General features: G+C 34.0%; 2 protein-coding genes across 3 annotated transcripts; one reads left to right on the top strand and one right to left on the bottom strand.

Annotated features, from left to right (window-relative positions):
* Positions 1 to 589: 589 nt before the first annotated feature.
* Positions 590 to 4,685, bottom strand: LOC133782091 (uncharacterized). 2 transcript variants are annotated; one of them, XR_009870337.1, is made up of 17 exons: positions 4,493 to 4,685; positions 4,174 to 4,394; positions 3,974 to 4,053; positions 3,778 to 3,876; positions 3,563 to 3,686; positions 3,195 to 3,253; positions 3,019 to 3,090; positions 2,802 to 2,872; positions 2,616 to 2,712; positions 2,343 to 2,417; positions 2,095 to 2,193; positions 1,769 to 1,912; positions 1,633 to 1,662; positions 1,462 to 1,524; positions 1,309 to 1,386; positions 1,065 to 1,214; positions 590 to 952 (listed from the first exon to the last, which is right to left on the bottom strand). XR_009870337.1 is itself a non-coding variant. In XM_062221278.1 (16 exons), the coding sequence occupies exons 1-16, from the start codon at positions 4,609 to 4,611 to the stop codon at positions 1,134 to 1,136; spliced, it is 1,512 nt and encodes a 503-aa protein (XP_062077262.1). In that variant the 5' UTR covers positions 4,612 to 4,685; the 3' UTR covers positions 590 to 1,133. The 2 variants fall into 2 exon arrangements, 1 of the variants encoding a protein (XP_062077262.1); XM_062221278.1 differs by having other exon boundaries at positions 590 to 1,214.
* An 8,652-nt stretch (positions 4,686 to 13,337) lies between these two features.
* Positions 13,338 to 14,817, top strand: LOC133785003 (uncharacterized). The gene is made up of 3 exons (XM_062224263.1): positions 13,338 to 14,255; positions 14,356 to 14,532; positions 14,683 to 14,817. Exons 1-3 carry the CDS (start codon positions 13,965 to 13,967, stop codon positions 14,815 to 14,817), a joined length of 603 nt encoding a protein of 200 aa, XP_062080247.1. The 5' UTR covers positions 13,338 to 13,964.
* The last annotated feature ends 8,124 nt before the right edge of the window (positions 14,818 to 22,941 follow it).

The raw sequence follows: 22,941 nt of genomic DNA, 5'->3' as shown, positions 1-22,941 counted from the left end.
GTTATAAATTTTAATTTTTGATATATGTTTTTTATTATATTTTAAAATATTTAAATTAATTTTTTTTAAATTAGACATGGATCAATCACGTGTTGCCACGTAGATATTAATTTTGCATTATCAGAAAATTTAAAGCTAGGTACCTAGGTTAATAAAAAACATTTATGCCATAAAAAAAAGGTATTAAACGGCAAATTTAAAAAAAACCAGTATTTAAAAAAAGGTATTAAACGGCAAATTTAAAAAAAAAAAAAATAACCAGTATTTTCACAGCTAACTACTCCTTTTTAATATACAAAATGACAAATCGATACCCATATCCAATACCCAATGGGTAACTCATCACCCAACAGAATTCTCCAATACTGCCCCATCATAAATTAAACAGTAAGCAATAATAATAGAGAAGATGGCGGTAAATAAAAAAAAGCATCCTCGCGCCCAGCTCCATTCACATCCCTAGCATTAATACAAATTTACCATCGGCATTTATACTAGATATAACTGTAAATTTTCAATCTTTTTTAGAGAAAAATTAATATTGATAAAAGATTTATTCGCCAAAAATAGTATAATTAATACATCTTAATACAGTTAAAATCAAACATAATATTGAATAAAAATGTTACAATACAATCAATCAAATACAATACAACATACCAAACATGACCTAACTGAACAAAATTGTTAATGCTTTGATTGGGCGTATCCAAGTCTGTAACATGTAATAATAAAACATTTTATAATCAAAAGATGATAGAATAACAGTAAAAATTTATATACTTCCCAACAGTCCTAATCATCCCTTGAGGAAAAAGGAAAAAAAAACTAAAATCTTTGAAACCTCTCTCAAATGATGAAAACTGGGATCCGATGCTATGAATTAAGGGATCTCTCAAGGGCTAAGGGATCTTTAAAACCATTCACTGTCCTCAACGACATTTCCTTGTACCTGAAAATTCTTGTAATTCTTATACAAGCATACAAGGTATCAAGGATTCCTACAGGAAGACAATCCAAAAACCATGTGAAGATTTAAAAAGCTACACACAAGAAATGCTCACTCGTTCCAAGAAAAACAAGAGCTCTGCTCATCGTAGTTGAATCCCTTGTTCATTTGTTGGTTGATCGCACTATGACACAGGCTGACTATTCGGCCTGCTGTGATTCCCAAATTTTCTGGAGACTGCAGCATCAGATAATGTGTCCCATATCTGCAAATGTCCATCATATCAATTATTTTTTATAAATATACGGCAAAAAAAGTCAAATTTTTATTTTATAAAATTTGGTAAAATGAAAACTCACTTCCATTCTGCCCTTGGAGCCTCCTATTGCCAGCAAAAAGGGACTGTCCTCCGAGAACGCAATAGAAAATACAGCTCCCTAGTAGCATTTGAAACAGAGTGAGCATCAAACTAGTATTAATCAAACAGAATGAATAATTACCAAACCACTTACTGCTTTAGGATTCTTTGATGCAATGCACGAGGGTTGATTGTTGGATAAATCCCAGAGCTTTACCTGAATGACATAATCAACAGACAGTTAAGGAAGGGAAGAAAAAAGAAACAATCAGAATCTGCCTCTAATGTAAGTCAACATGGTGGAGAGAGGAAAACTTTCATTTACCATTTTGTCTGTGGATCCTGTTGCAAGAAGCTGCAAAATTCCATAAAGACCAAATTACAATTTGAAGGTTATAACTTATAAATATAACAGAAAAAAAAATCAACCCACAAAATGAGCAAGGAGAAAAAGAAAGTACATTAGGAGCTGACAAATTATATGAGACTGAGCAAACAGCTTTGTCATGAGCATGAAGAGTAAAACTTGGCTTTGACTCGGGAGCTGTGTTGGACGTGGCAGTCCGAATATCAAATCCCTTCACGGTACCATCTTCAAGACTAACCTAATTAAATCGACACATAACAGAGAGTTATTAGTGACTGTAGTCTCTTACTGAACACTTTTTTTTACATATATACATTTACGAATGCGAAATTAGATCTTAAAACTATCATGACTCAACATGCTTTGTTCTCATTAAAGTTCTATTAAAATAAAGCCACTAAAAGAAGCAGAAGCACGAACCACAAATGAGTGCTCAGTGTGCGGATCCCATGCTAAGCTTTCAACATCAGAATCGACTAACCACTTGTAACCAGAATGTGATGGTATCCTTCCATCCTTCTGCAATTCGTAACCATTGTAAATAAAGAAGACCCATTAGAACTCATAAATAATAATCTTGTTATCACAAAACATTACAGATATACCTACAGAACAAAGTGCATAAAATAAGTTTTAGTTAGTAATTTAGCATGCAAGAAAGAATTTACCATAACCACAGAATGATCAAAAGATCCACTGAGGAGAACTTGTGGTGCATGATAATTCCATGCAACAACTTGAACCTGTTGAGAATTATTTAAACCAATATGTTAAATTAAAACTCAAAATGGAAAAACTGATATCACCAGAAAACTCTAATCTGGAGCATATATTTATGCATCTCTCAAAAATGCTAGAAGCTTGTTAGTTGTTACTTTACAGAAACTCAAACTAAAAGCCATCTTTGAGCACATCAAATTCTAATTCATCTCTGTACTTACCTTGTCCGTATGATGCTCCATAGTAATATCACATTTTCCAGCTGCCACATCCCAAATCTTTACTTTCTTGTCGGCACTAGCACTCGCAAGTACATTTCTGTAAGTTACAAGAGCATATGCACGTATTAGAGAAAGGATTTAGGGCAGTTAAAGTCAGATCAATCCGGTAAAGCAGAAATGGCAAACCTGTAGTGCTTGTTCCAAGCAAGACCAAGTACTGAATCAGTGTGACTTCCATCTTTATATTTTACTAATATCTGTTACCAAGCAAAAGTCATAATTAGTAATAAATACAGTGACCCCAAAGTTGTCAGCCCTAAAGCATTGACATGCATAGCAGGCCAATTTGAGAAGACTCATGTTCTGTGATGAGAAAAACTTGAAAGGTATTATTGTAACAAACCTTCTTTCCTTTTTTTTTCTTCTTCTTCTCGGCAATGCCACCCAATACCATACATGGTTGTACCTCGTCGATCTGAAGAAAAAAGCAAACATTACTAAGAAATAAAATAACACTTCCACCAGTAGTAAACTAACAACCAGCAATCTTTGCTCTATAAAGAAAAAATTGGAACATACTATGTCAAGGTCCCATATTTCAATGGAAGGTTCCATTGATCCAACAGCTAGAAAGTTCCCTGCCAGCACAAAGAAAACATTTAACGATAAACAAACAACAATTTAATCCATAGTCTAATAAAAAAATATATACAATCAACTTCCCACGGGACACGATGGGGATGCAATAATCAACTAAAAACTGATTCATAACATAATACTTCCTCTTAATAATAAAATAATTGTATATTAATAAATGTATTATGACCACCTAACTAAGAGAGCTAAAGATTATGGCTTTTAGCAGGAACTTGACACAGAAAGTAAATAATCTTTCCTTGGTGCTCACCAACTACAACTACAACACCAAGGTAAATGCATATAATTACCTCTATCTCCACCTTTAAGCGGACAATCCATCCATGCTGTGCACAGAGGAAATTCAAAGATCATGATTTCATGGTGGACATAAGTGTTGAATTCACCATCACCAGGTTCCTCACATACCCAGACCTATTTGTACAGAATAAAATAATTCAATGTGAAAGCAATAGAAAAGGAAGGACAAAGAATATATTATTGAGCTGAACTAGTAACTACATGCCTCTAGTTGATTGCCATCATCACCATTTCGTGCACAAACTATAACTGAATCCATTGGTCTGATAGTCAAATCCTCAAGATCTTCAGAATCCTCATCATCCTTCAGAGAAAATATAGATAAATAAATAAACAAGAGCCCTCCACTAGAGAAAGCTATATAAGTATGCAGACACATATGATGAAAACGTCACGCTTACATCTTTATCCTTGAAATATGGATCAACATCATTACTTGGATAGTAAAGGTCTCCAAGGCCTTTGGTAAATAGTTCAATCCCTGAACCCACCAGCCATATAAACAAAAACCATTAGCTCTCTTCAATCTTCATGTTTTGTTTTTCAGAGAAATTTACACGTAGCTAAAATGGAGAATTAAGGGTAGTGAAATACAAAATACCATCATCTTCTTCGTCATAATTATCCATGTCAAGCTCCTTCAATCCATCGGTTATGTCTTTAAATTTGGCCTCGGAGTCAGCGTCTTTTGAGGCTTTAGCAGGCTTATTATCGAGCTTCTCACTTTCATCATCTTCCTCATTATTATTATTATCATCATCATCATCGCCACGATTACTACTATCATTATGATCACCATCCATATCCTCATCACTATCCCCGCTATACATGATTAGAAAAAATCACAAAAAACGGAATAAATTCAGTTGGAAAATCTCAGAAGAATAGTTGAATTAAAACTACCACGGAAACAAAATTACCTTCTTTCCAAGGCACCACTCTTGACGAGTTCTTCAATTTCTTCTTTTGAAGGCAAATCAGCCACAGAGGGGATTGGTTTCGGTGCTCCTTTCGGAACCCATGAAATAGCCGTTATCATAATTACAATGGAGGGCGGATAACTCAGTCGCAGTGGGTTCAAAACAGCCTATTGAAGACAATGGAGGAGGAGAGACCAGTAGGGTTTTAGACTTCTATTTGGACGAGTGTAGAAATTGGGCCTTTGTGGTGGGCCGGAGCAAGGAAGAAATATTGGGCTTTGTTCATATTTGGGCCCTCACCTTCCCTCTATTTTGAAAGTTTCTGTTTGATATTTGCTGTCTCTGCCGATCACCATCTTCCTCTCCTCAAATCGATGACCATCTTCCTCTTCTCAAAACTTCCTTCAAGCTTCCCCACTCTCCGGCGGTGCTCCACCATTCCAGCGCCTCAATCGAACCAATTGCCCTTTCATTTTCTTCTTCCACGACTGAGCCGAGATCATCTTTTTGGAAGCTTGCTTTGTTTTTGTACCGATTTCAAAGCCATTTTTGGAAGTTTGCTTTGTTTTTGTAGTCTCTCAGTTTATCGGTATGTAAAAGAAGTTTGTTTACTATATTGCACTCTATTTGTTTGATGAAATTCCTCATTAAACATCAAATTAAAATTTTCCCTTCTTGTCTAGTGTTTTCATTGCTTGTGTTTGTTTTGATGAAAATATTAATTGATTTTCATTTTTTTCATTAAATTTGTCTCTTGGTTTTGTATTATGTATACACATTTATGTGTATGGAATGTATAAGAGTAGTTCAACTCATTTTATCTTTCATTTGAGTTAGGAGTAGTTTGCCTTACCATTATATGATCTAGTGCTGTCATTTTTATAGCTGAATTTTGTTTGCAACAATGAGCAATCTATCATTGATGAGGTGAATCTTGAGGCATTGATTCATAAACAAAAAATGCCAACTGTACACTCACCTAGTTTATCTTCTAGTAGGGTATCTCACCTAGTTTATCTTCTAGTGGGGTATGTAAAAGAGATTTGTTTAATATTTTGCACTCCATTTGTTTGATGAAAGTCCTCATTAAAAATCAAATGAATAATTTCCCTTCTTATCTAGTGTTTTCATTGCTTGTTTTGTTTTGATGAACGTTCTCATTGATGTTAGTTTTTTTTCCCTTTAAATGTGTCTTTTGGTCTTGCTTTATGTATATATATATGTGCATGGGAATGTATAGGAGTACTTCTTTTCATTGTGTATTTGTTGAAAAGAAAAATATGTTGACAGTGATGGCTCAAATGGTTAGATATGTGGGTTGTGAGGTTGGAGTCACTAATGGGAACCTACAATTTGTTATAGTTTCATATTTTGTTGGGTTAGGTGACAACCATATATAGTCTATTCCAATCTAAAGTTTTAAAGCTTTAGCTTATTTACCCTTGTCTGATAAACTGGAAATTTAGCAACTAAGCATTTAGATATACTAATCTCACCTGGAGTCTTTGGCTCCCAATTCAAATCACCAAAGCAACCACAACCCATTGCCAACCACAATTTTACTTCCCTACACTAAATCACCCATCAAAACCACATTAAATATCAACCCCACAAAAAGATTGAACTTCTAAATTGGGCAATGAGTTTCAAAATAAAGAAATTGAAATTCTGAAAAGCTCATTGACTTGTAAAAGGGCATGCAAAGTTGAGTGGCTAAAAAGTTAAGCGACTAATATGAGATAGAGTTTTTAAACCTTATGCTCTATAGGTCGTGTTTTAGATTTTTAGCCAAGTGGTTTTCATATTAAGTTTTGTAGTTTACATTTTGAAGAGTTGTGGTTTAGATTTTAAGCGTTGCGGTTTACATTTTAAAGGGATATGATTTAGACTTTAAGTCTTGTAGTTTAAATTTTAAGCATTATTTTAAATTTAAACCACTAAGCTTTAAATTTAAACCATAAGGCTTAAAATTTAAACCATTTGCCTTAAAATTTAAACCATTTGCCTTCAAATTTAAACCGCAAGTCTTAAATGACTTAAAATATGAACCACTAAACTTAAATGGCATCAAAATTTAATCCACAATGTTTAAGTTTTAATCCTTTAGGCTTACATCATAAAAATATCTTTTAATCTATATAATGTAATGTGTGAATCTAATACAAAATCTTTATAATTTTAAACCAAATGGCTTAAAATTTAAACCACAATTTATAAATTTGAACCATAAGGCTTAAATGACATTAAATTTAAACTATAATTTATAAATTTTTATCCATTTAGGCTTAAATTATAAATCAAGTATATTTAAACCCCTAGTTTTGAAATTTTAACCACTAAGCTTTAAATTTAAACCACAAGGCTTAAAATTTAAACCACTTGTCTTAAAATTTAAACCGCAAGCCTTAAATAGCTTAAAATATGAACCACTAAACTTAAATGGCATCAAAATTTAATCCCCAATGTTTAAGTTTTAATCCTTTAGGCTAAAATCCTTTAAAATTTAAACCATGCATCTTTAAAATCTAAACCACAAACCTTTAAAATGTAAACCACAACCCTTTCAAATTTAAGCCTCAATCATTTAAAATGTAAATCACAATGCTTAAAATGTAAACTACAAAGCATAAAATATAAAACACGTCTCTTTAAAATGTAAATTACAATCCTTAAAATGTAAACCACAACCTTTTAAAATGTAATCCATAAGCCTTAAAATGTAAACCCCAACCTTAAAATATAAACCACTAGCCTTAAAGTGTACCCCACCAGCCTTAAAATGTAAATTACAAGCCATTAAGATTTATGATTTTCTCTTCAAATCACTATTAAGGCAACAAAAGTTGCAAAATTGTCATCAATTTTATCCATAAGCGCCCTTATAGTGGATTTTTGGCTTGGACTCTTGTATAGTTTAGTTAGTTATGAGCACTAGTCTACACTGTTTGTAAATTTTATATTAGAAACATTGATAGATATTTGGTATTTGTGAGACTCATCATTTCTGTAATAAAAGCAAGACTACTTGTAACTCTCTTTGTTGTACTTCCTTATTCTCCAAGATGATTTTGAGGTTGTTCTAGGGTCAAGAATTTGGTCTGAATCAAGTGAAGCTTTTGCCCTTTTAGTATGTGTTTGTTCTTTTGTTTGTTGGTTCTTCACAGCTAGTATCATTCAAGCTTTCAATCTTGCTTTGCTCCTTATAAACTCAATCCCAGAAACTTAAAAGTGCATATTAATGTTTTCTTGATGTATTTTTAAACGTTTTGTCTAATTATATGTGTGTTGATCTAAAATATTGGTTTATGTTATAAAACTATTTATTTTATCAAAATCATTTTATATTGTGTGATCATTGTTAAGTTATCCCCCTAAGGTTAATTTCTACTTTAATTTATCTGTTATGTTTGCGTATGGAGTTTTATTTATTTATTTATTTTAATGTAGAAGAGTTTCGTGTTATGTGAAGAAGAGAACGACCCTTTGGATTTTGGCGTTGGTAACCAATGGTCCTATTTATATTATAAGTATGCAATGTCTTACTGAAGCAAACATAGACACGAAGTTTTGTTTATTTTGAAATTGTGTGTGATAGGAAATTAGTCATGATTTCCTTATGGGAATATCTCAGGCCATTTTGTCATCTACAATGTTAGAGTTTTAATAACTTAATTAATAGATAGTGTTAGATTTTGGAGTTATTTTGTTCTTTTGGAATATTATTTATTAGTCTATTTTGGTTTCTATTTGCTATGTTATGTCTTTGAAAATGGAATAGTTCTGTGTTAGAAAATAGGGGTAATGATTCTACTAATTTTTAAGAAGATAAGAGTAGTACTATTATGTGGCTATATTAATAACATGATAACTAAGGCCATGTATTTGATTGTCTAAATTAGGAAATGATATAATTCTTTTAGCATTTGACATCATAAATATTGTTTTTCTTGACAAAACAAGGCAATTATAATGGTTATATATGCATAAGATGACAGGTCATGTCCCTTTTACTCATGAGTATATTATTTTAGCATACGATATGTGCTTGATAAAAGTAATCCATTTGAAAATGGTTTATACTCCAAAAAATAGTGTAGATAAGCATAATATAGGATTCCAAACTAGTATGGAAGAGAGTAGCTATAGTCCATTTATGTAGCCATACATATAATCCAAGTGTTTTTAAACCTTAATGTTTTAAATTTAAACTACTAAGTTTTAAATTTTGCCATAGAAAGAGTAAGATGGCTAATGCAAGAGATTGGTATATCATTCTTTCTTTGCAATACATATGTATATATGTATATATATATACATAGATGTAGTGGGTGGCAGTCTCAAAAATTATTTCCAAACTTTTTGTGAAAGTTTGAAAAAATGAAAAACATCGTTGTTAGGAGTGTAGTTCAGTGTGATTAAGTGACATTGTCTAATGGTTTTAATCTTTATCTTACTTTTCTTTTTGTTTTAATTTTTAAATTAAGTTGTACTATTTCTATATTCTATGTGCTACTCCAAACAAAGAAATTTCATTCAGTTAAATAACCAAAAAGCAGAATGATATTCAGAAAAAGTTTTCACACTTAATTATTTTCACATGGGCTGTTAGTTACCATTATTATTACATATAATAAAAATAGTTTTTAGCCTTGAGTTGTGAGCATTTTTGGCAACTTGGTCTTATTGAAAGAAAATAAATATTTCTAAAAGGCAGACATATGTAGAGTTTTTTTTTTTTTTTTAGAAAAATAGAAGTGCCATTAGAAAAAAAACAAGTCTAAGAAGTTTCTCCTGGGAAGAAATAGAAACCTGCTGAGCCTTCTAACTGAAGAAAATACCATGAAAGTTCAGCTTAGTATTAGAGAATAATAGTAGTAATATGTCTACCCTTTTATACTTATATTCCTAATAAGTTCATTTATCCTATCTTTCTTCTTTGGCATAGTTGTGCATATTTTTCTAGCTTTTTCATGTTGTTTTTTATTTTAATATAAAGGATGGTGGCTGTTTTGTTGATTTTCTTTCTATATTTTCTTCAAGGAAGTTTATTTTTTCTTTACTTATCAACGATTTATTTAAATATATATGTATTAGGAACCAACCACATAGGAAGAGTTAGGATCTATCTTTGCCCTAATTTGAAATGGAATTCTGGGTAGATTGTCTCAGATTAGTGGCGAGGCTAGCTAAATTATCTGAGTTCCTTCGATAATAGATACAAATGTTAAAGCATTTAAATTTAGTGTGTAGTCAGTTTAATCTCAATTAGATATTGGCCTTTCTTTAAAATTTTATTTTTGATGTTGACTTTCATTTTCTAGTAGAGTGTTGCTGAATTTATGTTTTGTTTACATAATTAAAATTTTGGGGATCTTATTTTTATAGGAGGAGGTTTTGAGGCTTAAATATGGAAGAGTTGATGTAGTTCCAACTAGTTGGGTGATTTTGGATTCCCTTAAATATCTTAAGAATTAGCACCATTATGCTTTGTTATTGAGTTGGTTTATGTCTATTAGAGAAGGGAGTTTTAAATTAGACAATTAGAACTTTTATCTCCCTAGAGAATCTTCTTAGAGAACATACTTGTAAAAAGAGCTTAGGTACATACTTTTTCTCTCTGCAATTTTTCAAGTCTGACATCTAATTCTATAGCACATTTGAGTTTGGTAGGTACCTTTCCTGTGAAGCTCTCACCCAAAAATATGTACTTGTCAAAGTTGTTTCTTGCTTCTCTCAACTCTTCATAAGAGAACAATCTACAGAGTGAGGCTCCTTATGTTCCCAGCTTGGCTGCTTGGGAAATAAGCCCTGAAAGTAGAAAGATAAGAGACCCTTTGTAAAGATGAGGTTTTAGGTGAGAAAATTAAAACAAAGTAAAAGAACCAAACTTACAACTTACTGGCATTTGTAACAAGTTCAGAACAAAACACTGATGGTGACCAAAGACTCACTCAAACTCAGAGAGGAGAGTGACCAAAGATCTTCAACTAAAAAAGAAGAACATTAGTAAGGAGAAAGAAATAAAGTAGTGAGTCCTAAATATAGTAGTTATATTGAAGTGCCCTTAAGGGAAGCATCTGATGCCTTAGAAGTCCAAGAATAAATAGTCACAACAATATTAAAAGGTCTAGAGGAATGGAAGGACAAATAACTGTTAGATGAACTTCTATATTTTAAGAAAGAAAATTATATGAGATTATAGTTCATCTAATCATACAGACATAACCTTTAGCATAAACATAGTTACATTAACTAGTTAGAGAGTATAGTTTTAGTTTGTACTTGGAACTGTCGGTCACCACTAGTACAATTACAACATAATGATAAGAAAAATGAACACATACAATATAATCCTAATATCAATAATATATTTAATACTGATTAGATTGGGATACAAGAGAAACAAAATAGAAATAAAGATGAATACAACGAATTATTAAAAATTGCCTAACCAAGATTCGGAGAATAAACATGGAACATAATGACAGAAATAAAATAAAGAAAATAAAAAAACAAGTATAAATTTTGAGATCCTGACCTGAGAATACACCTAAAACAAAGATTTAATTCGGATCACAACAATCCGAGGTAATTGTGGAAGTAGACCATGAGTAATATTGTCCCCTTCCCCCAAATATACCAAGTTGATAGTATACATATCTCAAACTTAGATTGAGTAAGTACCTCAGAAGCCTTGAGTATCACTTGTTGAAAAGAGACATCAAATAGCACTCCTTGCAGAAATTCGAAGCGTAATAATCTCCAAATCTTCCTGACCCCATAACACCAAAATATAGCATGACCATTTAATCTCCAGGACAACCACATAGAGGGCAACTTGAATTAGGTAATACTTTTGTATTTTAAAGCTCAACTGGCGTAGGTAAAATGTCATGGAAGCCCCGCCACGCAAAATGTAAATTTTTGTCTGGTAAATGTAACTTCCAGATCTTTTTCCACCATTCCAAAAAAAAAAAATGCTCTAGATGGAGATGGAACAACAAAAGCTAAATGTGTGGCCAAAGAGTATCCGCTTTTAACCGAGTAATTGTCGTCATTGGTAAAGTTCCATAACCAACTATCATCCTTAAAACATATGCTAATTGGAATAGAACAAACACATTCTTGATCAACCACATTGAAATGTATTTGGAGTAAATCCATATTCCAGCCATCTCTGTCTAATATAAGATGTTTGACCAACAAATTTGAACTGGACACATTCATGGTGTAGGTAAGAATGAAATTTTCTGTTGTCTCCTCTGGTATACACATAGGACAGGTTTATCATTATGCTTACTGCCATAAGCTGTTGAGTGCACATCTCCATTTCTGTTGGTTGCGCTGCTTCCCCTGCTTGCCCTATCACATTTGCAGCTGCAGTTTACCAGAGAACATGAACAACAGTTCTTCATATATTGCCCGAGGTTCTTTTTGAGCCTTTTAACTTCTTTAACAACCTCGGATGATTTTTTCAACTCTCTAGTAGAAGATTTTGACTCAGAGTTTGCCGCACCGACAATGTGTCTGTTGGTTCCTTAAAACTTTCCCAAGATTACTAGATTAGTGATTTTTTTTTTGGTAGTTGTGGAGGGGTTTGGGGTGAGGCTTTTTAGACTAGATTAGTAGGTATTTACCCAAGTCATTTTCCAACTTCTATTTTCAACTTTAGGTGGGAAACAAACATAATAAAATGCCTGTTGTGACTTTCAACTCCTCATCTTCTTCACTCCTTGTCTTGCTCATGTTAGAAGTGGGTCCTTTATTGTCATCCATGTTTGACTGTTAATGCCTCTATGGAAAGGAATCTAGTCCTAGCCACACACCCAACCTCCTGCTGCTTATTTGCTTTGCTAGTGTCAAAAAAAACCTCTCCCATTCCCAAGAAAAATAAAATAAAACCACTAAAAACCCTTCCCTCAATACTGTCTAATACATAGACCCATACTTGAATGAAACCAACAAAATAAGAAGAAGAAAACGAATAGGGAGAGGCATATATTAAGTGATTAGAACATATATTAATACTGCACATTAATTGATTGTACAATTGTTAGTGATCATGCTCATGATTTGGTGGTTAATCTCCACGACAAGATAGAGATTGCATATATATATATTTTGTTGTTGTTCTTCTTACTTATGTGTTGCTTTGCTTTACCTATATGGGGAAATTTAGAGGGGGCATAAGATAATAAAAAATCATAATTGCTTCGAAGCTGGGACAAATAATTTTTCCATGCCCTTGAGTTTTGATCAAACACAAAATTTGATGCAAGTAAAAAATTCTCATCATTTTGGATGTTTTGTTATTCCATTATTTGTATTGGATACACACTTTCTTTTGGACTCTAAAATTTGCCTTTGGATACACACTAAAATTAATTCTAAGTCTTTGACCATTAGGTAATGTTGTTTTCTTACCTTTTCCGAAATGAATGGTCAAGCTGAGGTCTTGAAAAATATGAACATTTTGTCTATGAATACTTGTTTCTTACTATTCATTTGTTCAAGTAGTTTTATTATGCAAAATAAAGAATAATTGAGTAGCTCAAATCATTGTATGTCCTTCTATGAATTCTTGTGCATGTGGTTTAATTTTGATATTTTTAATTATCAAATTTTTAATATTGTTTATGTTTCATAACAGTTGTTTTGATTGAGCATTATTTAATCAGTAATGTTAGATACATATTTATTATTATTGTTATTTATTTATTAATTGTTTATTTTTGTTTATGCATATTTCAGAAATGTCTTCCAAATCTTCAATTAACAAAGATAAGAAACATTATCAATTGTTCATCCAAAATCAAACGATATGTTTCAAGTAAGTATTTTTTTACGTATTTAAAAGTTTTATCATCTGTAAATTTATTTATTTTTCTTAATTTTTTGTTGCTATTAATACTTCTTTCTATAATTAACATATGTTTTTTCATTTGTGCAATATTTAAATGAAGATAAATTACTTTTTGTGCATTCTAATATTCGAGCTCAATGCTATTGGAGTGATATTAGATGCATTCAAAGTTTTCTCAGTAATGAAGAAGTACAACTGCTAAAACAATCTTGCCTTGGGTTCATTCTAGATTTGGATGCATTGCTTGAACCATCGCATATGATCATGCATTCTCTTCTTCTACATGAGGATGGTAGCTCTAATGGGAATGAGCTTCATCTAAATTTTAGAGGTAACAAAACAAAATTTGGCATTGAAGAATTCATAATTATAATAAGTTTAAATTGTAATGAAATTCATGCTGATATGGGGGTTAGCAATGATAATAATCGATTACTTGTTAAATATTTCAGTGGAAAATCATCAATATCTAGAAATGAGTTGAAAGATTTCGTTAAATTTAGAAAAATAGATATTGATGCTGAGGATGTTGTTAAATTAGTTAAAGTATATATTGTGAAAAATATATTAGGTAGTAAAAGATGAGATAGGTTAGTAGACAATTTTGTCATGAGTTTAGTTGATGATGATCAAAAGTTTGAGGCATATCTTTGGGGTCGCCGATCTTTTAACGAAACTATAAAATACCTCACAAGCGCCCTAGATTCATCGAAGACAGGATATGAGCTATGCGGCTTCCCTATAGCCTTCCAAGTTTGGGGTTTTGAGGTTATTCCTTTGTTGGCCTCATCATTTGCTATTTATGTTGGTTCAAAGTTCCCCAGAATTTTGAATTGGAAGACAGGGAAGAAGAGTTGTCATTTAAAGACAATTTGGAAAAAAGTTTTTAAAAGATCAAAGGTAAAAAATTTGTTTTTATTTTATTTTATTTTTTTTTTAACTTTTTCTCTTATTTTTTTAGAATTGTTGTATTAATTTTTTTATTTTGTTTTATGTATAGGTTTATGCTCCTTTAAACTTTTCTAATGATGAGAGAAATTCATTTCATCATGCTATGCTTTGTGTCTCTTCAGCTTCTAAAAGAGGGAGAGAAGAAGATGATCATAATTCGAAAACCAAAAAGAGAAAAAGTTCTACTTCAAGTAGTTCTAATGAAGAAGTTATTTCTTTGTTGAAGGTTCGTTTTTTATTGTTTCCAACTTATGTCTTTGTTTTTGTTTTTGGTCTAGTTTGCATTTTGAAAATATGTTGTTTACAATTTCTTATATATTTTTATTTTTTCTGTGTTGTTCATTATATATTTTTGCCCTTCTAATTTTTTTTTCAGGAAATCAAAGAAGATAATATTGTAATGAAAAAAGATATTGCTGATATTAAAACAAATGTGAATGACATTGAGGAGGGAATGAAACGTTTCTTCATAAAAACCTTCATAAAATCAAATAAACGTTTATCCAGTTGAGCTTTAAAATACAAAAGTATTACCTAATTCAAGTTGCCCTCTATGTGGTTGTCCTGGAGATTCTAATGGTCATGCTATATTTTGGTGTTATGGGGTCAGGAAGATTTGGAGATTGTTACGCTTCGAATTTCTGCAAGGAGTGCTATTTGATGTCTCTTTTCAACAAGTGATACTCAAGGCTTCTGAGGTACTTACTCAATCTGAGTTTGAGATATGTATACTATCAACTTGGTATACTTGGGGGAAAGGAACAATATTACTCATGGTCTACTTCCACAATTACCTCGGATTGTTGTGATCCGAATTAAATCTTTGTTTCAGGTGTATTCTCAGGTCAGGATCTTAAAATTTATACTTGTTTTTTTATTTTCTTTATTTTATTTCTGTCATTATGTTCCATGTTTATTCTCCGAATCTTGGTTAGGAAATTTTTAATAATTGGTTGTATTCATCTTTATTTCTATTTTGTTTATCTTGTATCCCAATCTAATCAGTATTAAATATATTATTGATATTATGATTATATTGTATGTGTTCATTTTTTTTTATCATTATGTTGTAATTGTACTAGTGGTGACCGACAGTTCCAAGTACAAACTAAAACTATACTCTCTAACTAGTTAATGTAATTATGTTTATGCTAAAGGTTATGTCTGTATGATTAGATGAACTATAATCTCATATAATTTTCTTTCTTAAAATATAAAAGTTCATCTAACAGTTATTTGTCCTTCCATTCCTCTAGACCTTTTAATATTGTTGTGACTATTTATTCTTGGACTTCTAAGGCATCAGATGCTTCCCTTAAGGGCACTTCAATATAACTACTATATTTAGGACTCACTACTTTATTTCTTTCTCCTTACTAATGTTCTTCTTTTTTAGTTGAAGATCTTTGGTCACTCTCCTCTCTGAGTTTGAGTGAGTCTTTGGTCACCATCAGTGTTTTGTTCTGAACTTGTTACAAATGCCAGTAAGTTGTAAATTTTGTTCTTTTACTTTGTTTTAATTTTCTCACCTAAAACCTCATCTTTACAAAGGGTCTCTTATCTTTCTACTTTCAGGGCTTATTTCCCAAGCAGCCAAGCTGGGAACACAAGGAGCCCCACTCTGTAGATTGTTCTCTTATGAAGAGTTGAGAGAAGCAAGAAACAACTTTGACAAGTACATATTTTTGGGTGAGAGTTTCACAGGAAAGGTACCTACAAAACTCAAATGTGCTATAGAATTAGATGTCAGACTTGAAAAATTGCAGAGAGAAAAAGTATGTACCTAAGCTCTTTTTACAAGTATGTTCTCTAAGAAGATTCTCTAGGGAGATAAAAGTTCTAATTGTCTAATTTAAAACTCCCTTCTCTAATAGACATAAACCAAATCAATAACAAAGCATAATGGTGCTAATTCTTAAGATATATAAGGGAATCCAAAATCACCCAACTAGTTGGAACTACATCAACTCTTCCATATTTAAGCCTCAAAACCTCCTCCTATAAAAATAAGATCCCCAAAATTTTAATTATGTAAACAAAACATAAATTCAGCAACACCCTACTAGAAAATGAAAGTCAACATCAAAAATAAAATTTTAAAGAAAGGCCAATATCTAATTGAGATTAAACTGACTACACACTAAATTTAAATGCTTTAACATTTGTATCTATTATCGAAGGAACTCAGCTAATTTAGCTAGCCTCGCCACTAATCTGAGACAATCTACCCAGAATTCCATTTCAAATTAGGGCAAAGATAGATCCTAACTCTTCCTATGTGGTTGGTTCCTAATACATATATATTTAAATAAATCGTTGATAAGTAAAGAAAAAATAAACTTCCTTGAAGAAAATATAGAAAGAAAATCAACAAAACAACCACCATCCTTTATATTAAAATAAAAAACAACATGAAAAAGCTAGAAAAATATGCACAACTATACCAAAGAAGAAAGATAGGATAAATGAACTTATTAGGAATATAAGTATAAAAGGGTAGACATAATACTACTATTATTCTCTAATACTAAGCTGAACTTTTATGGTATTTTCTTCAGTTAGAAGGCTCAGTAGGTTTCTATTTCTTTCCCGGAGAAACTTCTTAGACTTGTTTTTCTTCTAATGGCACTTCTATTTTTCTAAAAATAAAAAAAAAACTCTACATATGTCTGCCTTTTAGAAATATTTATTTTCTTTCAATAAGACCAAGTTGCCAAAAATGCTCACAACTCAAGGCTAAAAACTATTTTTATTATATGTAATAATAATGGTAACTAACAACCCATGTGAAAATAATTAAGTGTGAAAACTTTTTCTGAATATCATTTTGTTTTTTGGTTATTTAATTGAATGAAATTCCTTTGTTTGGAGTAGCACATAGAATATAGAAATAGTACAACTTAATTTAAAAATTAAAATGAAGAAATGGTGAGGAAAAAATGTTTCTTACTATAGTTCTATTCAATGATGATTTTGTACAACCTAGGACTAGAGGTATATATAGGAAATACAGAAATAATTACATTAAATACAGAAATAGCAACCGATTCCTATTCCCAGGAATCCCAAAGATCAAAACATTAAAAACCTTATTTTCTTCTAACTGTCAACACTCCCCCTCAAGCTGGACTATAGATATTGATGAGTCCAAGCTTGTTTACAAGAAAATCAAATGTTTGATCAGATAGTCCCTTTGTGAGAATATCAGCAGGCTGTTGATTAGTATGCACATATCTAATGCTGATAACTCCTCTGTCAATTTTTTCTTTGATGAAGTGACGGTCAACTTCTACGTGTTTGGTTCTGTCATGATGTATAGGGTTATGTGCAATGCTGATAGTAGATTGGTTATCACAGTAGAGCTGAATAGGGGCTTCATATTTAATCTTCAATTCTTCTAGTAGACGTTTGATCCATATAGCTTCACACACTCCATGAGCCATGCCTCTATACTCTGCTTCTGTACTGCTTCTTGCAACCACAGTTTGCTTCTTACTTCGCCATGTGGTTACATTCACCCATACCATTGTGCAATATCCAGATGTAGACTTTCTATCATCAATTGAACCAGCCCAGTCTGCATCTGTGAACACTTCAACCTTTCTCTCAGTTGTCTTCCTGAAAAAAAGACCCTTTCCTGGAGTTTGCTTGAGATATCTCAGAATTCGATACACTGAATTGAGATGTCCTTGACACAGATCATGCATGTATTGACTGACTAGACTCACTGAAAAAGTAATGTCGAGTCTAGTATGTGAGAGGTAGATGAGTTTTCCTACCAGCTGTTGGTACTTCCCCTTGTCAACTGGACTTCCTTCAAACATTTTCTTTTTGTCTCCGAGCTCAATTGGAGTTTTGCTTGGTCTGCTTCTGAGCATTCCTGTCTCCTTCAGAAGATCTAGAGTGTATTTTCTCTGGGACACGGAAATACCTTTTTTACTTCTAGCAAATTCCATACCCAGAAAATATTTGAGAGCACCGAGATCTTTGACTTCGAACTCCTTTGCCAACATTTCTTTGATTGAGTTTATCTCCTCAATGTTATTACCAGTGATAATTATGTCATCAACATATACGATTAGTACCGCAATTTTTCCACTTCCTAAGTGTTTGACAAAGAGAGTGTGATCAGTTTGGCCTTGTATGTATCCAAGCCCTTTGACAACTTTCAGCAAACGATTGAACCATGCTCGGGGTGACTGTTTCAAGACGTAGAGAGATTTGTTTAGTTTGCAAACTGTGGTTGTCTTGAGAGATTCTTCAAATCTCGGAGGCTGACTCATATACACTTCTTCTTCAAGTTCCCCATTCAAGAATGCATTCTTTACATCAAGCTGATGTAATTCCCAATCCATGTTAATCGCTAGTGAGAGAAGAACTCTGATAGTGTTGAGTTTGGCAACTGGAGCGAATGTTTCCGTGTAGTCAATTCCATAAGTTTGAGTAAACCCCTTGGCAACTAACTGAGCTTTGTACCTCTCAATAGATCCATTTGCATTGAATTTGACGGTGAACACCCATTTGCACCCTATTACCTTCTTGTCTGGTGGTAACTCTACTAATTTCCACGTTCCATTATGTTTAAGTGCTCTTATTTCTTCAAGCACTGCTGCTTTCCACTGAGGAGAATCAAGAGCTTCTTCGATATTCCTGGGAATCACAACATTTGATAAATTCGAGGTGAAAGCTTTAAATGGAGATGACAATTTTGAGTAAGAAATGAACTTTGAAATGGGGTGTTGGGTACATGATCTGGTTCCTTTCCTTAATGCAATAGGAATATCTAGATCTGACTGTTTGTTAGATGGGAGAATACCTGGATCTTTTGAGGGAAGCGGTTCCATCACCGGATTGGGCGTTTGACTGTGCTGAGGATTCATAACTTGTTTATTTCTCCTGGAATACACCCGAATCTCTTTCTATATGTTTTGGTCTTGAGGATGTCTTTCTGGTTCAGTGTTTTTAGGAGAGGTTGGTGGATTTTCTTGTTCAGGAGGGAGAGTCTGGATATCTGGTTCAGAAGAAAGTGGAGTGGAAGAGGTAAATGGAAAAAGAGTTGTTAAGGGTAATTCTAACCCCCAAGACCACTGAGCTTCTTGCTGGTGATGGTTGGACTCCCCCTGAAGCGATGTGGGAGTGAAGTAAGGAGTATCCTCGAAAAATGTGACGTCACATGAGATGAATGTTTTTTTGGTGATGGGACAATAACACCGATAACCATTTTGGGTAGGAGAGTAACCCAAAAACACAGTCTTAATGGCTCTAGGATCAAATTTACTCCGATGGTGGGAGTAGAGCTGTAAATGTGGGCCGGCCCGGCCCGGTCTGGCCCATATTCAATTCGTGCTGGACCGGGCCCGGCCCATATTCAATTCGTGCCGGGTCGGGCCAGCCCATTTTTGAAAGAGTAGGCCCAGCACGGCCCATGGGCACGGCCCATATCATGCCGTGCTCGTGCCGTGTTGGGCCCAAATCGGGCCGACCCACTTTCCTTATTCGGGCCGGCCCACTTTCTATATTCGGGCCCAAATTTGGGCCCACTTTTAGGCCCACTTTTTTTTTGCTAAAAAACTTGAAGATGGAGAATTGAACCATCAATGGACTTACCACCAAACCAAATACATTTCTTTGTTTAAATTATAATTTTAGATATTTTTATATACTTTTTAACAATATTTTACACAAAATTATATCAAAGATAATTATTAGAATTTTAATACCTACTAATAAATGCTAAAATTTTAACTAACAAATCTTAAAATAAATTAATATAATTATAAAAATATAAACATTGAGAAAAATAAGACATATATTATCATTTTAATTTATTAATTATTGACAAATAAAAATTTATTATGATTATTAATGTCAAAATATCGGGTTTTTTATTGTGTCGTGCTTTCGGGCTAGTTTGTTCGTGCTTTCGTGTCGTGCCTTCGGGCTTGTCGTGCCGTGCCGTGCTAAGTCCGTGTCGTGCCGTGCCTGGCCCAAGCCCATATTTTTTCGTGTCGTGCCGGCCCAAGCCCATATTTTTTCGTGCCGTGTCGTGCTCGTGCCTCCCGGGCTCGTGCCGGTTTCGTGCCGTGCTCAAAAGCCCGGCCCGTATTTACAGCTCTAGGTGGGAGTGAACATGCACAAAAGTAGTGCAACCAAATACTTTAACAAGTAGAGTATTTGTAGAGATGTGAGGATGTAGAGATTGAAGAACATAATATGGTGTTTTGAACTGAAGGGGTCGACTAGGGAGACGATTAATGAGATAAGCAGCAGTAAGGATAGCGTCGCCCCAAAGATATTTAGGGACATGCATAGTGAACATAAGAGCACGAGCTACTTCTAAGAGATGGCGATTTTTGCGTTCAGCAACTCCATTCTGTTGCGGAGTATCAACACACGAGCTTTGATGGACAATCCCATTTTTGAGAAGATAGGGACCAAGAGTGGTATTGAAATATTCAGTACCATTGTCGGTACAGAGTATTCTTATAGATGTTTGGTACTGTGTTTGGATCATTTGATGAAAATTCTGAAAAATGTGGCATGTTTCAGACTTACTTTTAAGAAGATAGACCCAAGTGAGATGTGTGTGATCATCAATAAAAGAGATAAACCATCGCTTACCATGAGAAGTATTGACCTTGGAAGGTCCCCATATGTCACTATGAATCAGAGAGAATGGGTTGGAAGGTGTATATATTTTGTGAGGGAACGAAATTCGTGTGTGCTTGGCAAATTGACAAATATCACAATGAAAATCAGTAATATTCTAATTTATAAAAAACGATGGGAATAAGTGTTTTAAATATAAAAAACTTGGATGCCCAAGTCGACAATGCCATAACATAATTGTTTTTGAAATAGAGTTTGAAACAAACGATGAACTTGAACAAGAATTAGAAATATATTTTGAACCCAAACGTAGTAGAGAAGAGAGCTCGTTAACTGGATGTTACCTTTCAAATAAATAAAGTCCGTTATGAACCCTAGCACTGCCAATCATCCTCCCCGATGATAGATCCTGAAATTGACAAGAATTTGACATGAATTTAGCGAAGCAATGATTATCACTGGTTAATTTTTGGACAGAGATTAAATTTCATTTCAAAGAAGGAACATAAAGTACTGATTTAAGAATGAGGTCAGCAGATAATTTAATAGTGCCTATTCCAATGATAGGAGAATGGGTGCCGTTTGCAATTGTGACACTAGATTTAGTGGAACATGGAGAATAAGTATCAAACAAATGTGGTAAACTTGTCATGTGATCAGTGGCGCCCAAATCGATGATCCATGGTGTGTTGGAGGTGGAAGAAAAATTACCAGAGTGTGCAACAGAGGCACTATGAGTCTCAGGACCGAAACTGGGTTTTATGGATGATTGACTCAAAAGAGTGTATAGGTGGGCAAGTTGTTCCTTACTGAATGAAGGGGTACCAGCACTATTATGATCATTGGTACTCTCAGTTTGAGTTTGATAGGCCTTTCTTTCATTTTGGCGGCGAGGGGTCCAATTGGGTGGTTTACCATGGATAACCCAACAAGTAGATCGAGTATGATCGTGACGTTGGCAGTGATCACACCAAGGCCGATCACCCTTACGATTAGGTCGAGGGTCGGGAGTGGATCTGCCATGTGGTGGAGGGCCAGATTTTGATACGAGAGTTGAGCTTTCAATGGGCTGTAGGTCAGGAGTAGAGAGCATGACACGACGACGTGCTTCTTCACGTCTAACCTCAGAGAAGGCTTCTTCAGTGTCAGGAAATGGGGCACGACCCACCAGACGACCTCTAACTTCATCAAGATTACTGTTTAACCCCGTAAGAAATTCAAAGACTCGTTCTTTCTCTAACTGCTGCCGCTGGATTGTAGTGCAGTTAGCACATAATGGTGTGGTATCCAGATACAAATCGAGCTCCTGCCACAAGTCTTGTAAGTCGGAAAAATATTGGGTAACAGTTTGATTACCTTGCTTGATTTCTTTAAGCTTGGTACGGATTTCGAAAATCTGAGAGGCGTTACCAAGGTCAGAATACATTTTCCGGGCAACGTCCCACACCTCCTTAGCAGTCTTAAAGAACAGATATTTGCGGCTGATTTTTGAGTCCATTGAATTAATTAACCATGCAAGTACAATAGAATTTTCAGCTTGCCATACCTTGTATGTAGGATCATTGAAAAGAGGTGCAGGGAGATCACCAGTAATGTATCCTAGTTTACCACGACCACAAATAACAAGTTTGACAGATTGGGCCCATTGTAAATAATTTTTGCCATCAAGTTTATGGGCTGTAATATTAAGTGAACCACTATCAAGGTTATAAAGAGAGCCCATAGACCCAGTGGGCTGAGTTGGGGTTAGGGTTACCTTCATTGGGCTGGGTTGAGTGAGGCCCAATATTTTGAGAGGTAACTTCCTCACTATTCGACATCACAAAGAGAAAGGCCCAATATTCAGAGAATGGTTGCTGTGAGGGAGAGAGCCGAGAGAGGAGCGACTGAAGGGCTACGGGGGCCGACTGAAGCGCCGAGAGCTTCTGAGGGCGACTGGGGGCCGACTGTAGCGCCGCCGGACTGGACTGCTGCCGGATTGGACTGGCCGAGATGCTGGAGATGATGCCGGAGAGGAGCGACTGGA

Source organism: Humulus lupulus, chromosome 6, assembly GCF_963169125.1.
Source record: "Humulus lupulus chromosome 6, drHumLupu1.1, whole genome shotgun sequence".
NCBI classification, from domain to species: domain Eukaryota; kingdom Viridiplantae; phylum Streptophyta; class Magnoliopsida; order Rosales; family Cannabaceae; genus Humulus; species Humulus lupulus.
The sequence above is the reverse complement of the archived record's forward strand: the minus strand, read 5'-3'. Positions and strand labels throughout refer to the sequence as shown.

What these genes read in the sequence shown, in the direction of transcription:
- LOC133782091 (XM_062221278.1), bottom strand. Translation starts at nt 4,611, where the DNA reads ATGATAACGGCTATTTCATGGGTTCCGAAAGGAGCACCGAAACCAATC. An exon ending in ATGATGGCAATCAACTAGAG is followed by an intron (nt 3,687 to 3,777) that starts GCATGTAGTTAC and finishes CTGTACAAATAG; the next exon opens with GTCTGGGTATGTGAGGAACC. An exon ending in ACACTGAGCACTCATTTGTG is followed by an intron (nt 1,913 to 2,094) that starts GTTCGTGCTTCT and finishes CGATTTAATTAG; the next exon opens with GTTAGTCTTGAAGATGGTAC.
- LOC133785003 (XM_062224263.1), top strand. Translation starts at nt 13,965, where the DNA reads ATGAGTTTAGTTGATGATGATCAAAAGTTTGAGGCATATCTTTGGGGT. An exon ending in AAGTTTTTAAAAGATCAAAG is followed by an intron (nt 14,256 to 14,355) that starts GTAAAAAATTTG and finishes TTTTATGTATAG; the next exon opens with GTTTATGCTCCTTTAAACTT. An exon ending in AAGTTATTTCTTTGTTGAAG is followed by an intron (nt 14,533 to 14,682) that starts GTTCGTTTTTTA and finishes TTTTTTTTTCAG; the next exon opens with GAAATCAAAGAAGATAATAT.